At 41.7% G+C, this 17,251-nt stretch overlaps 1 protein-coding gene across 1 annotated transcript in view; it reads left to right on the plus strand.

Moving 5' to 3' along the window:
* ADAMTSL1 (ADAMTS like 1) overlaps window positions 1-17,251 on the plus strand; it is a 368,021-nt gene that overhangs the window by 284,900 nt on the left and 65,870 nt on the right. The window contains exon 21 of the mRNA XM_081151642.1: window positions 10,744-10,872. Coding sequence (XP_081007768.1) covers window positions 10,744-10,872 — 129 coding nt within the window. The remainder of the gene's footprint in view (window positions 1-10,743; window positions 10,873-17,251) is intronic.

The following is a 17,251-nucleotide window of genomic DNA, read 5'->3' on the forward strand; positions in this document are numbered from 1 at the left end:
TTACTAAATAATACAAGAATAAACTCTGTGTTTTGCATACTCACAACTGTAAACCTGAGTTTGCCCCACCCCTGTACATACCTAAAAGTGGACTTGCTGAGCCGTGTGACCCGTTTATGTTTAACTTTTTAAGAAACTGCCAGTTATGTTCCAAAGTGGCTGCTCTCTTTTACATTTCTACCAGCAATGTATGAGGGTTCCAGTTTCCCTATATTCTCACCAACACTGGTGGTCTAATTTTTTAATTCTGGCCATCCTCATAGATGCGAAGTGATAGTTCTTTGTGATTTTAATTGATATTTCTCTAACGACTGATGATGACCAGCATCTTTTCATGTGCTTATTAGCCATGTATATACCCTCTTTGTTGGACTGATAACTTGGGTGATATAGACAGGGCATATGGCCTGTGTAGTAGTTTTTTATTGCTGCCCTAACAAATTACCAAAAATGTAGATTGTTAAAACAACACAACTAAATTATCTTTTAATTCTGTAGGTCAGAAGTCCAGTCCGGTCTCCCCAGGATAAAACCAAGATGTCAATGGGCTGCATTTCTTTCTGAAAGCCCCCCCTAGGGGGGGAATACTTTTCCTGCTCATTTGGGTTGTCACAGAATTTAGCTCCTTGTGACCTCGGACTGTGGCTGTAAACCGAGTGCCATTCGTAGCTTCTCCGGTCCGCTGCGTTCCCTGGCTCTTGGCCCTCTTTTTCCAACTTCACAGCTAGTGATGGTTGAGACCGTCTTATGTTGCCTCTCTGACAAACTCTTCTAAGAGCGTAAAGTAAAATAAAATAATATTTAATTTTTAAAAAGAGCTTATGTGATTAGACTAGGCCCGTGTAGATAATTTAGGATGATCTGTTTATTTTAAAGTCAGCTTATTAGCTGTTTTAATTCCATCTGCACCCTTAATTCTCTTTTGCTATGTAATTCTAACAGAGTCGCAGGCACCAGGGATTAGGGCAAAGACATCTGCAGAGGGAAATTATTCTGTCACACACTGTCCAAAAGGCACAGCTTACTTTCAGCTGATTATTGCCAAAGAAAAATGCAAATCTAATGTTGATAGAACTTCCAGTTTTTCCAAGTAAGTGAAACCAAAACACACACACAAGCGCACTATTTTTTAAAACTCTCCATTTTTAAGTGAGTTCACTAGTTGTAAATTTTTAATAATTCTTTTCAGGCTAAATATGTCTGTGCTCTGAACATAAACCGGGAGCTACCACTACCCTCTGGGTAAATCTTCCATTGTCTATATTCTCTGCTCATATATTACATCTCATTTCCTAGATATAGTCAGAATGTTACTCAAAGCATAATAACAATCTATTATATTAGATTACACTAACTAAAACCATGGAATAATTTGGATGGAGGAGGAATATTTATTTTTACTAATACTAAAAAAAAATGAAGATTGTTATAAAGTAAGTAAGATTCTAGGGATGGTATTTGCCTCACTACAAAATTTAGAAGCAGATTTAGGACTATAAACCTGTGTCCATAATGTAAACAGAGGGCTTTTCAATAGGTGCACACTCAGGTCTCTTTTAGACCTAAGAGTTCTACAAATCTCTTGCATACAAGTAAAGTACAGCAACCCACACCCACCACCACCAGCTATAATTTCCCCTTACCTGAAATTTTAACATTTGCAAATTTACTTTCTGTTTGGGAGAATAGAAGACTGGATGGCAAAGTATAGCTTTTGCAATATCTTGAAAAACAACAGATGAGTGGAAAAGTTCTCAGCAGACTAGTGGGGGAAAGAGGGCAGAGTAAACAGAGCTGATTGAAAGTCCAAGTGCCAACTCAGGAGACAAGAGATGGGAGTCAAGGAGACCTTGTGAGAAAGACAGCAGGACAGGATGGAGTTAAAATTTCTGAGCTACAAAATGTGAAAGGCATTTGGAAGGAGAACCAGACTAAAAAAAATCATGCATTTTAATATGACTATTATCTGTAACAAAGCCACTCTTGTTGAAATTGCCAGGTAGCCAGTTCCCAAAAAGTTTCTGGCCAGCAAGAAACAGTAACTGAACATAACATTATCCATCATTAGTAATTCAGATACAGAAGATGCTGTTATTTATAAGTGTTTCATAGGTTCACAACGATCATGGTCCCTTCAACTTTACTTAACTCATGAGCTTTTAAATCCTTTAACTGGGAATTCTCATTCCAGGGAGTTTTCACAGCTTTAAACTCCAGTGGCCCTTATGAGGGACCTATGCTAATTAATCACATCACAAGGAGAAGCTAGCATTTCTCAAAGCATTGCTTTGATATTCTCACTTATTACAGAGCATTATCCATTGATTAAGTCTGGATTTATACAATTTTATAAATTTATACAATATACACAATTAAATCTGGATTTATACAATTGCTTAGTTTTAGGTATTGAAAGTATATGAAATTTCTAACACCTGAGTGCTCTATACTCAAATATTTTAATTAGTGAGCATCACTGTTTGATTCACCTTTCTCCTGAATTGAGATTTGGGTCTGCCATAGATAACACAACTATTTTCTTGAGTAGTCTCATGGGAGTCACCAACAAGTCAGCCTGGTATACATTGAGTTTTGAGTCCTTAAAAATTGAGTCTTGGCCTCAGTGTGACTTTTTTTAATTCATCTTAGAAAGAGAGATGCGGAAGGGGGAGGAGAGAGAGAGAGACAGATAGACAAACATCAATTTGTTGTTCCACTTATTTATGCACTCATTTGTTGATTCTTGTATGTGCCCTGACCAGGGATCAAACCGGCCGCCTTGGCACACTGGGACAATGCTCTAACTGACTGAGCTACCCAGCCAGGGCCGTTCAGTGTGACTTTTAAGCTGTCTATGTCTGACCAGTTACTGATACCAGTTTTGGGAGAATGCATTATATTTAAATTCTTTCTTCTATTATTCTGAAACCCTCACAGTTCTTCAAAATAGAAGCCATTGAGTTCCTTCTCAAAGATTTGTTCCCTCTCCTCTTTCCTATCTTTTCCCTCTTTCTTTTCTTTAAAGTTTTTTTGTGTGTTTTCTTAGTTTATCACAAGTTCCCAACACTGTTTGCTACTCATAGCATTTTATCTCTCATAGGTTAGCATTATGATAGCCAACATTTATTCAAACAAACCTTGTGCTCTTCTAAAGCACCCTTCTAAAAGCTTCACATGCATTAATGTACTCATTCCTCTCAGCAGCCATAGAATTAGAAAACTAAGGCACAAAGAAGATAAATAACCTTCCCAAGGTCACTCAGCTACTAAGCAATGAGTCCTGACACCTGGCTTGTAGACTGCCCCTTCTCATGCCCCTCCCCACTGCCCAAATCACATTTATCATGTATGCTGCTATCTATGCTGCTCAGTGCTCGTGAGTGTAACCCAGAATCTGTGTCTGAGCAGTACTCCCAGGACACTGCCAGTCGCTTAGTTTAGGTGTCACCATCTCAACCTGTCTGACATTGATGCATTCTTTCTGGAGCTCTCAGTCATCCCTAGACCTGCCTGCTACATTCCTTATTTCTGCCATTGCCCAGTATCCAGTCACCTGCAACAGGCCTTTTGGTTCTGTGGAATGAGCACACACACACACACACACACATACACTTCCTAGCATAGATTGCCTCCAGCTGAGCAGTGAGGATCTGAAATTTCTGAAGTGCAGTTCATTTTCAATGGCTAAGGATAGTAAAGAACCATCTCAACTGATGTTTGTGACTCGTTCTGAGAATTGAAAGAAGACCTATTTGATTCATTTCATTGCTTCAGTAAGTGAACAAATATTCATTAAACCTGGATCAATTAGCATTTGATAACTACTGTGGAAAACAAAATCATAAATACATGATGGCTAAAATATGATAGATTATTTTTTGCTCACATAAAGTCTACAACTAATTATTGCACAGAGGGTTTTTGTGGTTCAGGTCAAGAAGTGGCACCCTGCATTTCTGCCCAGATTCCATCTGCTAGAACGCGTACCGTTCCTACAACTAAATGAAGAGGCTGGGAAATGACCTCACTGTGTGCCCAGGAAGAAGTAGAAAAGGGTTGGGTTGATAGCAAATCAGCCTCTGCCATGGCATCTAGCATAGAAGGCATCATGCTGTTGAAAACAAAGTTTCTGTTAGCAGAGGCCTGGACTTTGGCCCTAAGAAAAAGTTACTTATAATGCTCCCTGTTCTTGGCTGAGCTCAGAAAAACAAACCTTCCGTCTCCTCTGGCTCCTCTCAGTCACCTTTATACTGGGCCAAAGATATTTTTCAAGCACATATGTTCAGATTTTTTCCCATTGGGCTTTTGTTTTGCCCAGAGTCACACATAAGAGAAAGAGGTGTGAGCCAGAGCCCAGACTATACGCAGGAATGTATTTCTGAGCATTTGTTCCTGGGGCTGCTCCTCTGTCCCTGCCTGTCTCACCATTACTCGTCCTTCTGGGTCAGGACAATGCCTGATCTCCGCTATAAAGGCATCACCAAATAGCACTTCTTTGCATCATTAGATATTGACACACATTTTAGCTACATCTCAGGTTCTTCCTTTGTACAACGGTTGCCCTTGCTTCCTGGTGAGGCTCTGTTTCCCCTGTTCCATAATCCAAAAGCTAAGGGGTAGGGTATGATGAGGTCTGAAGGAACTGAACAAAAATGATTCTCTTACTGCTTCCATTTCTGAGTTTGACTCTCTCAGAGGGGCCAGATTTCTCCTATTAGGCCTGGTAAATTGAAAAGTGTGCCTTTGTTTCCATTTTGTTTTTCTTAAATTTTACAGCTATAAAATTAGGCATAATCTCCTTCTGCTATAGCTCTCATTCAACTATAACACAGATTTACAGATTAAATGAAAGAGTAATCCACATACCCCGTCAATTTCCAGACATTAATTTGCTGGCTCATGCCGATTTGCAGAAGTGGAATGGCCGCTTATAACATGTACATAGCCCTGACTGCAGAGGCGCAGCTCTCAGGGCCTCTGTGATCAAGGCTCCATGCAATCAGCACTTTTTTGTTTTGTCTGATATGAAAACCTTTTTGGTGGGGCATGCCATGATCTTTGTTTAGCATTCTCTTGGCACAAACATACAAGTTATCATTTCACTCCCTCTCTGCATCTCTATTTTTTCTTCTTAGTTAGCTTCCATAATTAAAGTAATACTGGCTAATGAGATAATAATCAAACACCGGCATGGTATTACATGGCAGTGCTCATTAGGTAATCATCCAAGTGATCTAAAATAGGCTTATTTTTGTTGTTTTTAGTTGACCATTAAAATAAGAGTGCCAGCTTGAAATTGTCTAAAAGAGAACTAGCGGTCTCTCAAAAGAAATCTCCTCAGCTCTCACCAAGAATCAGAGAAAACCAGTTCAAGAAAAACTGAAACAATGTAATTCATTATCAAGCTTGGCTGCATATCAGAATCACCGAGGAACGTGTTAAAAATAGAGATTATAGCTTCCATCCCACCACCTGAGATTCAAGTTTAATAGGTCTAGAGTGGGACTCAATAATATATACAAGCTTTTTCTAATAAATATAAGTGGGTCAATTGATTATGAAACATTGTTTTCACTATAAATTTCTATTAATTATAAATGCTTGGATAACTTTGTGCTTTGTCTTAACAATGGACCATGAAGGAACAAGAACATACAAGTAGCCTATGCTAACAACAGCACCTCTAGTGACAGGACAAAAGGCCATTAGTTTTCAGCAAAAGCTCAGTATAATTAATTAAGGGCTGGATTTAATTCAGTGACATTTGAATTTTATAGCTATACACTTGCAGCTATAAAAACCACCTTTATTATTAAAATTCCTATAGGAAAAATAACTTGGTAATTGTGAGTCTGAAACTCCCTGGTCCCTAGCCTGCTTTTCCCCATTGGCACAGTTGTTTTTATTACACAGTGAAGCAACTATTGTGTTATAACAGGACAGATTATATTTTTAACAAGTGCCCTGAGGGTTCTGAGGCAGCCTGTCCACAGACATGGATTCAGGATCCTCAGTTACAAGCACTAGACTTCAAGTCAAAGTTCTCAGGTCTAGTCAGCCCTACACTCTGCTTGCTCTCTGGCCTTGGACAAACCATGAGGCTCACTTTCTGGGCCTTAGTTCCTTATCTATATAAAAGATAAAAAGTCTTTGCCTGCCTCTCAATTGCTATGAAAAAAAATTCAGATAATGCACACAGCATACCATATGCACACATATATTTATTAACTGGATATTTATTGAGGACCTACTGTGTGCCAGGACTAGGTGGTAGGACTAAAGAAGAGAAGGAGATGTTATCCTGCTTTTATGGAGGTTACATGGTGAGTAGGAGGCAGAGAACACACAAGTAAAGTAAATTCTGATAGTTCTAGTGCTTATAAAATTGGCGATGAGATACATAATGACTGGCAGGGGAATGAAGGGGTGCATGTTTTAGATGGGGTGGATAGGAAAGACCCCATTAGGAGGTTATATTTGTACAGAGACATGAATGGCCAAAAGGATAGAGCTGTGCAGATGTCTGTAGGTGGAAGATGTCAGGGAAAGGGAACAGCCAGGACAAACATCTGATATTATGGAGGAAGAGACAGACGGCCAGTGTGGCTGAAGCACAGTGATTGATGGGAGTGTGACCTTAGGAAGCCAGGATAGGTGCAGAGCTGGGCCTGAACTCATAGGGAATGGTTGGTCATAAAAAGGAATTTGAAATTATGAGCTAATTGCGCTGAAAAAGCACTGGATACTTTAGGCAGAGAAGTTCTATGATCTGATCCATGTTTTAGAAAGATGACTCTGGCTGTCTTGAGAGGAGGCTGTAGTGGAAGAAGAGTAGCAGAAGCAAGGAGGCCAGTTAGGCTCTGCAGTAGTCCGGCCAGAGTAAGTACAGGTTTGATTACAGCAGCAGGGAAGCCAGTTATATTTAGGGTATATTTGGGGTTAGAGCCAGGGAGCTTCTTATGAGTAGGGAGGTAAGGTGAATATGCTGATATTAATTCAGTGTCATTTCAGCTGCCTTCTCCCATATCATCCCGTATTATTCCCAGGAACCACCATAATGCAAAACCACTCATTTCATATCAGGTCATACATAATTTCAAATATATGGAATATAAGTGAAATAAGGGGAAAAAACCCTAAACAGCCAAAATAGATATGGAGAGCCTATGCATATATTAAAGGCAAGCTCCTCAAAACTTTGCTCGTTATTGACCCTAAACATATTTCTAATGAGTTTAATATTCTATGCCTAGAAGGCAATTAAAAGGGGAGAGGAAAAAATAAAAATAATAAATTAATCAAAATTAAGTTTCATAATACACTATGTTGGTGAGGATGTTGGGAAATAAGCACTTTCTTTTTAAAAAATATATTTTATTAATTTCAGAGAGAGGAAGGGAGAGAAAGAGAGAGAGATAGAAACATCAATGTTGAGAGAGAGTCATTGATCGGCTGCCTCCTGCACACCCCCTGCTGGGGATTGAGCCCGAAACCCAGGTGAGTGCCCTGACCTGGAATCAAACCATAATCTGGATCATAAGTCAATGCTCAACTGCTGAGTCAGGCTGGCTGGGCAAGAAATAAGCACTTTCATATACTATTGGAGAGAGTGCATACTGGAACTCTCTTTTTAAGAATGCATCCCTAGAACTTCAGGCTGCTCAGCTGATGACCAGATGTTGGGGAGAAAGATGGTCATTTGCCTCTGTTAATTTCAGAGGCCTTCTTCTCTTTAGACAGTCTCCCAAGATGCTGGATGTAAGAGGCATCCCAGTAGCCAATGCTTACCAAAGCAAACCTGAAAGGAATGAAAGAGAAGGCATGTGAGTAGAGATTAATAGGTTCCAGCCAGGGTCTATGGCCAAGTTCCCAGGAACCAGGTCAAGGATCCAGAAGAAAATAATCAACCTCAAAGGCCAACAAATGCACATTCAGTGCTCCATTACTTATTTAAACAGACTTACCCATCCCTCTTCATGTTCATGTACACGGCCCATCACGTTTCCCACAGTGGCCAGTTGTCACCTCTGTCTTTCTCACATGGCTAATTCCTTTCCCAGAGCCCTAAATAGTAAAGAACCCTCACCCCATACTTTATATAGGAGACTTGGAACCATTTGTCATGCAGCAAACTTACTGGCCAACACTTTTAGTCAGATAACTGCTCAACCAAAAAGTTCTGAGGAAGGGAGATTTAGAAATATTTGGCAAGCATCTCTAATAACGACCTAAGTACTTCTGATGCTGTATTAGGTGCCAGTCATTTCACATCCCTTATGACTGTCATAGTGAGGAAACCTGGAACAAGTAAACAAAACAACTACAATTGGAAATTGCTGCGGTAGCCTAAACTCTCTCTATCCCAGTCTATAACACAAGGAGTTAGAGTTTTAGTTCCAAGCCTGGGAGCTGAAGCCTGGGTTGCACTGGAGGTCTTCCGGTGACTGCGAGTGGAAGCAGCCTTAGGACCACTGTCGAGTCATCAGAGGAACCTGGATCCCTAAGGCCTGGAGCCTGCTCTACCTCTCAAGAGACATTTTGTGAGATAAATGCCTCCACCATTTGGGGGGAAAAGGAAGTGGAGAAAAAAGCAAGACAGCTTCTAACATGAGGCTGTGTGGCAGTGCAAGCAGGAATAAAGGCTGAAGAGGTGATGGTGAAAGCAAAAAGCATAAAAACAGAGAGAAGACTCCAAAGGGCATTGTTGAATTAGTTTTCTTCACAATTAATGAAGGCACAGAAGAACAAATACCATTGTAGAATGTCCTGCCTGTAAAAGGGATGAAACAAAATTAAATCCATTTGACTTACACAAAATTAAGCTTTATGTATTTGAAAATGATCTCATGTGGACCCTTATTTCCCCAAGGTGCTCAGTAAATGAATTTTTCCTTGTATTTTGTGGTCCGGTACGTGAAGTCCTGGGGTTTCCCCCCAGCTGATAAAGGCCTATTAAAATGTAATGTGCACAGAGTTTCCACTTCCAGGAAGATGGCATAGGTATACTTTCCCTGTTTTTCCTGCTAAACACAGCTAAAATCCATAGACACGATATTCAAAACAAACATAAGAAGACTGAAATGTGGAAATGGGAAGCAGACTGACTAGGGATCTTGGGAACTAAGGGACAGCACAATTGTGACTTCCTCGAGTTTTCTTTTTGCCTTTGAGATCCCAGCCTTGGAGCTGACCAGGCCAGCCACCAGGAAGTGCAATGGGAACCGGGAGAAAGCAGCCCCACCCCTGTCCTGTTCTCTCTAGGCAGAGCATCGGGAGAAGGCAGTCGAGCAAGACAGAAAACTTTGGAAAATACCATTCTACTTCACACACCACAGAAAACACTGTAGTCCACTGCCACCCACAGCAGCAGAGGCTGAGTGGGGAGCAAAGGCTCCGCCTAGTCAGACTAAAAGGGGTTCCCAACACCCTCATGGTTGCCACATCAGAGAAGACAGATTTCATCCCATCCAGGGCATAATGTGGAGACCATACCCTATGATGCCTTCTTTACCCTCTCCTGGAGAGGCAGGACTTGCCACCACCACCCAGCGGTAATAAGGGTCTTCCCACCGTGGCATCAATGGAGACCAAGCAGGGAGCCAGAAGCGCCACTCCTGCCCAGCGGTAATGCAGATCCCCCACTTAGGTGACAAAGGAGGCGAAGTAGAGAACCTGGACCTCTACCTTCACTGGATAGTAACGAGATGGCACCTCTGCTCCCCCACTTGAGTGGTTTCAGAGAAAGCCAGCTAAAACAAGGTTTAAATAAGATCGAGGGTTGCATAACATAGTATGAAAATGTTCAGATTTCAACTGAAAATCACTCATCATACCAAAATCCCACTGTCACCACTCTTATTCCACATAGGCTGGAAGATCTATCCAGTGAAATAATACAAGAAAAGGAAATAAAAGGAGTACAGATCAGACAGGAAGAAATAAAACTATTTGCAGGTGAAATGATTGCCTACTTAGAAAATACCAAGGATTTACCAAAAAAAGTCCTAAAACTAATATGTGAGTTTAGCAGTGTCACAGGATATACAAAGATTAATTATGTTTCTATACACTAGCAATAAACACATGAACACTGAAATTGAAAATACAGTATATTTAATATCCCTTCAAAAAATACAAAATAATTAGGTATAAATCAAACAAAATATATACAAGACTTGTATGCTGAAAACTACAAAACTCTGATGAAAGAAATTAAAGGAAATATAAATAGAGAAACAGTGTTCATGGATTGGAAGAGTCAGCACAATAATGATGACAGTTCTTCCCAAATTGATAAACCTGATATACAGGTTTAATGTAATTCCTATCAAAATCCCAGCAAGATTTTATAGTTGTAGACAAAATTAATTTAAAATTTATGTGGAAAGGCCAAGTCAATAGAATATCAAAAAATTATAAACTAGGAAGAATCAGCCTACCCAATTTTAAGATTAATTATATAGCTCCAATAATTAAGATCATGTGGTATTGATAGAGAAAAACACATAGATCAGTGGAACAGAAGAGGGAACTCAGAAATAGATCAACGAAAATATGTCCAACTGAATTGGACAAAGATGCAAAGCAATTTAGAGAAGGAAAGATAGCTTGTTCAGTAAGTGGTAACAAGGAGACTTGACTTTGGGGTGATAAGCACACAATACAATACGCAGATAATGTATTATAGAATTGTACACCTGAAACCTATATATGGTAAAATTTATCATTTCTTCTCATCTTCAGGAAAGCCACTAGTGAAAACGTCACGAATGACTGTGATCAACACCAAGGAGCCTGCCATCACAGTGGATATAGGCAACACCATCAAAACAGTGCAAGGAGTGAATGTGACAATTAATTGCCAAGTTGCAGGTGAGAAATTCATTTATGTGTTAATTCATTTGTTCAAATATTAATGGAGCCCTGTGCTAAGATGGGGATACAAAGATAAACATAAATTCTGTTCTCAGGGATTCAGGGATAGTAGGAAAGGCATGAACCTCAGTCACTCTGAAACTGGAAAGTGCTGTGGAAGTTTAGAGGAGGAAACATGAATTCTGACTGCAACAGATGAGATAGAAGAGGTGGATTTTTTATCAGCCTTGCATACTGGTAGAAAGTGGACATGCAAAGATGGGGGCAAAGAGTATTCCAAGAAGACACAAGAGTATGAGAAAATTCATGGAAGTAAGAAAGCCTCAGGACTACAAAAGAACAGTGTGTGCTTTGGTCTGACTGGAGCCCAGAGGGCAGAAGTGGTGTGGAGGGGCTTAAACTTTAGCAAGGTGGGCTGCAACTGCACATGGGAGACCTCGAGTGCTTGGCCAAGGAGTTTAAACAAAGGCAGATAGAGAGTGATGTTAAGGAGCCATACTTCCAGAGGAGTAAGCTGTCAGCAGTGCATGAAATAGACTGAAGAAAGGAAATACTAGAACAGAGCAGCCAGTTAAGAAGCCATCATAGTAGTTTAGAGGAGAGGTAGTGGGGCCCTGAACTCAGAGCAGTGGTGGTGGAAAGGTAAGGAGTAGGTGGCAGAGATAAGACCAACAAGAACCTTGAGCCTGCTCACACCAGAAGGGAGTAGGAGTCATTAACAAAAATAGCCAGCACTGTTAGGAGTTGTGAGATAGGCGTTGCCCTTGGGTTGGCTTTGCAAGGTCAGAGGCCTATAGGGACCAGAAGGTCACAGGGAAGTGGAGGAGTAGTGGACAATAGGGCATGGTGGTATGCTCTGTGTAAAGGTATTTGCCTTCAATTAAAAAACAAAAAAACAGCAACAAAGCCCAGCAGCTAATTGTCCCTTCTTGTGGACCAAAGTTTGTGCTGTCTGCCCTGTTTCTCATACCACAATGCAAAGAAGCAATGAATGGCTCTTGTGCAGTCCCTCGATTGCTGTCCTCATCAGATATCCCCTACTCTGACACACCCCAACCCAGGCTCCCCAGTCATACCCTGTGTGCAGAGTGGACAGGCAGGAAATGTTCTGATAGCTCCAGGAAACCAGCAATATAGCAGCAGCTATGTAAAGCTTCCTTTGGCCTGCACATCCAACCTCATCAGTGAAATCTTTTAGAACCAAATCCCTTCAGGCCTGGTGCTACCAAATGGGGAGCAAGATAAAACCCCTGACAGGGCTTTCCATGAATGAGCTGTCCCTTTGTGCAGGGACTGGTGGTGCAGGTGGGACGCTCTGTACAGAACTGTCACTCCCCACCTGATCACTGTGAACATAGTCCTTGGAAACAGAACATTGACTAGAGGTATAACGGACTATGTTGGGTCTCCTCTTGAGAGTTGGAGGAAAAAATGGAGAGCAAAGGCAGCAAAACAAGGAATTGGGCACTTAAAGAAGATTGAGAGACCCAGAATTCAGGTGAGGAAGTACTTACCATGGGGAGCTCAGGACACTAAAACCAGCTTTGGCCAACTCTCCTTGCAGCCTGGGGCCCTGTCCCTCGTTCATCCAGAGACCAGATCTAGGCAGCCTTATAATGAGATCTTAGGTTGTGATATCCAGTTTGTGCCTGGCCATGCACATTAAATTCTCTGTTTTTATTCATAGAACCATTTGTGTTAATCATAGTTAACTAAAATAAATCTGTGTGTCTCTGTCATTATTGCTTTTATTAAGTAAAACATTTTTTCAAAGTGGGTAAGAAAGCCTGCTACTTTTTTCCAAATTCTTTTTATTTCCAATTACAGTTGACATTCAGTATTATTTTGTATTAGTTTCAGGTGTGCAGCATAGTGGTTAGACAATCGTATACTTTACGAAGTGGTCCCCCCCACACTAATATTTCAAGTACCTACCTGGCACCATACATACTTATTAAAATATTATTGACTGTATTCCCTATACAGTACTTTACATTCCCATGACTATTTTGTGACTACCAACTTGTACTTTTTAATTCCTTCACCTTTTTCACCCAGTCCCCCAAGCCCCTTTAGATTATACAGTTGTTCCATGAATTTACTGGACAAAAAAAGCGTCCTTTAGCTGAGTCTCCAGTCACAATACTTTCCACCGTAATGCTAAGTGGCAGAAGGAACTACTTTTATTTTGCTGCTATAAGTGGCTCTTACAGCTCTTATGACATAATTTTAATGGCTATATAATCATCTATTTTAAGAATATTACATAGTTTACATAGAGTGACTCATGTCCTTACATGTTTGAGTTGTTAGTAGTTTTTCATTAGATAGCTTTTTGCACACATATGCTTTCAACTTGTAAAATGCAGCCTCATATATGCTTCCCAACCCTTAAACATAAAAAGCATTAGGCAATGAGTATGCTGAGGCTTTTTCTTGAAAAATGACCCAATTTATTGTACCACCCCCCATTTGTGTTCTCTATTTAAGAAGAGTTCAGAAAACTGAGTAGAAGACAAAGGTTTGGGGGAGGAGAGAATGTTTTAGTCATTGGGAATAGAATGTGCAAAGGGCCTGAGGTAGAAAGAGCATGCTGCATCTGAAGGAGTGAAATATGGCTAGTGTGGCTGTAATATAGAGAACAGAGAAGAAAGTGTCATGACGTATGGCTGGGAGGTTGGGAGAGAGTAGGCAGGAGCTAGACCTTACATGCTCTCATAGATTATGGTACATTTTGGGATTTTATCCTAAGAGCAAGGGAAGCTTTTAAAGGACTTAGGAGATAAAGTTATCAGGATTCGTGATGCAGAAATAACTAGTTGAGGAGTCAACATTGGGCAGTATGTTAGGGTAGGCTAAACTCTGGTAACACATAGACCCCCAAATGTATAATGACACAAACACAATACAAGTATATTTTTGCTTCCTTGAGAGTCTAAAGAGTATTCCTGGTCAGCTAGAGTCACAGTCATTCAGGGTCATAGAATGCTGATGGCTCTGTTACCTTGAACACATGCCTTCCAAGGCCTCCCTGCTGGTTATCTCTAGCCTGCCAACCAGAAGAGGGGAAAACAAAGTGCAGAGAATGGCCAGGAAGGTTTTTAAGGGCCACACCTGGAAGTAGCATACACTACTTTTCACATTCCCTCCTAGTCACATGGCTACTCACAGCTACAAGGGATGGTAGGCTGTGTAGCTTAGCTGGGTAGACGGAAATTGGTTCTGTGAACAGCTATCAGTGACTGCACAGTCAGTATGGAGAAATTGGAAGGCGAAAAGCCTCCTTTCCAGACTCCCATTGTTTTTTAGAATTGCCAAGACTGACATGTAAGTTACTGTATCCTTTCCTTGGCTTGTACCAGGCCATCAAACTTACCATGTCAGGTGCACCTTTCAGTGGACACCCACCTTGAGATGTTGACAGGCTGCCATGGTGCAAGCAGCCTTCCAAATATAACAAGTAGTCTAGTTAACAAGAATATCCTGTCTGAGTTTATAAAAAGAATATTATAACATCACCCTACATGGCAGCTCCGTGGAGATTAAAGGCACTAATCCTCATAATCATATCAAATTACAACGCAATTTGGCCAGACTCATTTATTGATTCTTTCAAGTGACAGGGAGGGCATTGTATTGTTGATAAGATATGCCACAAAGGGGGAAAGTAAAGGTAGGGAGCCCAGAGTATGAAGCCTGACCAAGAAACTTGTCAACAGCATAGCTGTGGTCTTTGTTCTGTGGTTGGGTCTATTTTCTGTCATTTTGCAGACATTTCTGTCTGTAGAATATGCTGTCACATCACAACAGGCTAAAAAAAAATTTCCCACAACCTGACCAAGCTTCTCAGCAAGAAGAGAGCTGGCAAGGCCGGCACAGGTGGATTCAAGAAACCTCCCTCCTAACAATATCTTGGTATTACAATTACAGCAGAAAGGTTAATTCTGAAAGTAGAAAGTTCTTAAGGATTTGATACCAGAAATAACTGGCAGCGATTCAGATCCTCTCTCAGGAGTCAGTCTAATATAATGCAGACAGCATTAAGTACAGCAGGAATGTCATTTCATTCAATGTTGTTTTGTTATAATGTTGATGAAATGCCATAGAAACCTCTCGTTTATATCATTTAGTCTATGGTAAAATTGATTTCTTTATACCTTTCTTAGTCTCAGAACCTATTGATGATGTTAAGTGAGGACTTTGTACTTATTAAGATGGGAATCTGGCATCAAGTGTATGAGTTTGGCACCTAGGCATTTGTAGGTCTCTGACTGGCTGGAGGCTAAGGAGGGGCAGACAGGCTTTGTCCCCATATAACTGTAATCATACAGGGATCCAAACTAATGTGACTTTTGGCAGATTTATCTAATCTCTTTGAGTCCCACTTTTCTCATGTGTAAAATGGAGTTAATAATAGTCCTCATAGGATCATTGTGACAAAGTGATGACGTTTATAAAATATTTGGCTCATAGTAAATGTTCTCTCTCCCTCTAACATATTCAGGATATTTTTGCATAGCTCCTGACCTCTGTGCACCCTGGTATCTAGGCATTCTGAACGTCAGTATTAGGCATGTGTTTCAAACCTTTTTGAGGGACTCTGGCACATTTGAGACCCAGTGGAGTCTTCTAAAGCATCATTGTCATCTCTGGAGAGAAAAAGAAAAAAAGGCTTTATAATGCCCCACTTATTTTTCCTGTTCCCTTATTCCAACTCTATTTGTAATATGTCAGAGCCAGTCATGGAAGGACTGGATATTTCAAAGCATCTTTCTGGTGTCATTCTCTGCCTAAGGCCTGTAGTCTAAGACAGGAATCCCCCAAATGTGGCACCAGCAATGACACCTCCATCTTTGCAAGCTCATGATGCAGGTACCTAATAAATATATTAGAATGATTCCTACATAATTTCTCTTCCCTTGCCACTGCTGTCAACTCCCATAGTTCCAGTTTACAGAGACTGAAGGTTACTTCCTTCTACCCTTTGCTTTCCCGAGCATTTCCATTTCTCCCATGGGCCTGAGGAATTGAGCCCTTCCAGTAAACAGACCCGATTTCATGAGGGCAGGAGGCAAAGAGGGAGGGAGGGGAGAGAAGAGGCTTACACCACTGCCTGGGAAGTGAGAAATGGCTCCAGGTCCCTCCATCCTGGGGTTATCTCCCTCTCTTCCCCTCTCCTCCCCTCTCCTCCCCCTCCTCCCCTCTCTTCCCCTCTCCTCCCCCTCCTCCCCTCTCTTCCCCTCTCTTCCCCTTTCCTCTCCTTTCCTCTCCTCCCTTCTCCCCTCCCCTCTTGCCTCCCTCTGCCTCTGGCTGCCCTGCAGGAGCTCAGGTCCCAGCACCCAGAGGAGGACACACTGGTAAGCAGCAGGGCGCCTGGCTGCAGGAGCTGCCATGTTACACAGAGAGTCCTGCGAATGCTGGCTCTGGGAACACACGCAGCAGCTCGTCTCCACGAGGCACAGTCACAGAGAGAATATTCGCTCCCCGCTCACTGAGCCAGCACGCTTTTGTGGGTGGAACTGAAGGTCCACTTAATCCACTTCTCTTACTCTGCCTGCTGCTCCCAAGGGGCCTTGGTTCCTATTAGGCATCGTATGCGTGCTGCCCACAGCCCTCCTCAAAAGAAGGTGCCAGCCACCGTGCTACATACAAGCCATTCATTACAAGGAAAATACTTGTAGAAAATATGTTTGGACCTCTGTTTTTCTTGGGGAGAGAAATGACTGAGGGTATTTGCTGCAACTTACTTTTCAGAGACTTTCTCCGGAATGCTGTGCTTTTATTTTTAATACATAAAAGCTGAGCTCAGGGTCCAAAGTCCACACTGGCATGGCCGGGCATCACTATGCTCTTGCTCTCCCTTGTAGTTCTGCCATAAGAAATCAGCTTTCCTGCCTCTCACCAGCATCTTCTGTCCAGGTGTCTTTAAAGATGATGCCAGCCTGGCCCCTCTCATGCACCTGAGCATCAAGTGTCACCATGTGTGCCTCTCCCTGATGGATCAGGGGTGCAGTGTCCAAGTCTCCACTCTCTCTCAGCAGCCCTGCCTCCATCTTCCAGCCAGTGTGTAGGTCCCTAGGGATTCACACTGAATTATGGGCCATATAAATAAAAGAGAAGACCAGAGTCACTTCTGTGTTCCCCATAACAGGGAGAAAGGGCTCACAGATTGGCCAAACACTTAGGCCACCACTCCAGGCCTGAAGAACCCCACCTGAGGCAGCAGAGCAGCTGGGATAACAGTGAGTTCACACAGGCAGCTCACCATTAGTAAGGGAGCATGAGACCACCCTCCCGCCCCACATCACTTTCTCCACTGGGCTCGGGAACAGCAAGTGCTCCAGGGCTCCAGCTGGGTGAGGTAGAGTAGACTGCA

This window comes from Miniopterus schreibersii (genome assembly GCF_964146895.1).
Source record: "Miniopterus schreibersii genome assembly, chromosome: 11".
In the NCBI taxonomy this organism is placed as follows: Eukaryota; Metazoa; Chordata; class Mammalia; order Chiroptera; family Miniopteridae; genus Miniopterus; species Miniopterus schreibersii.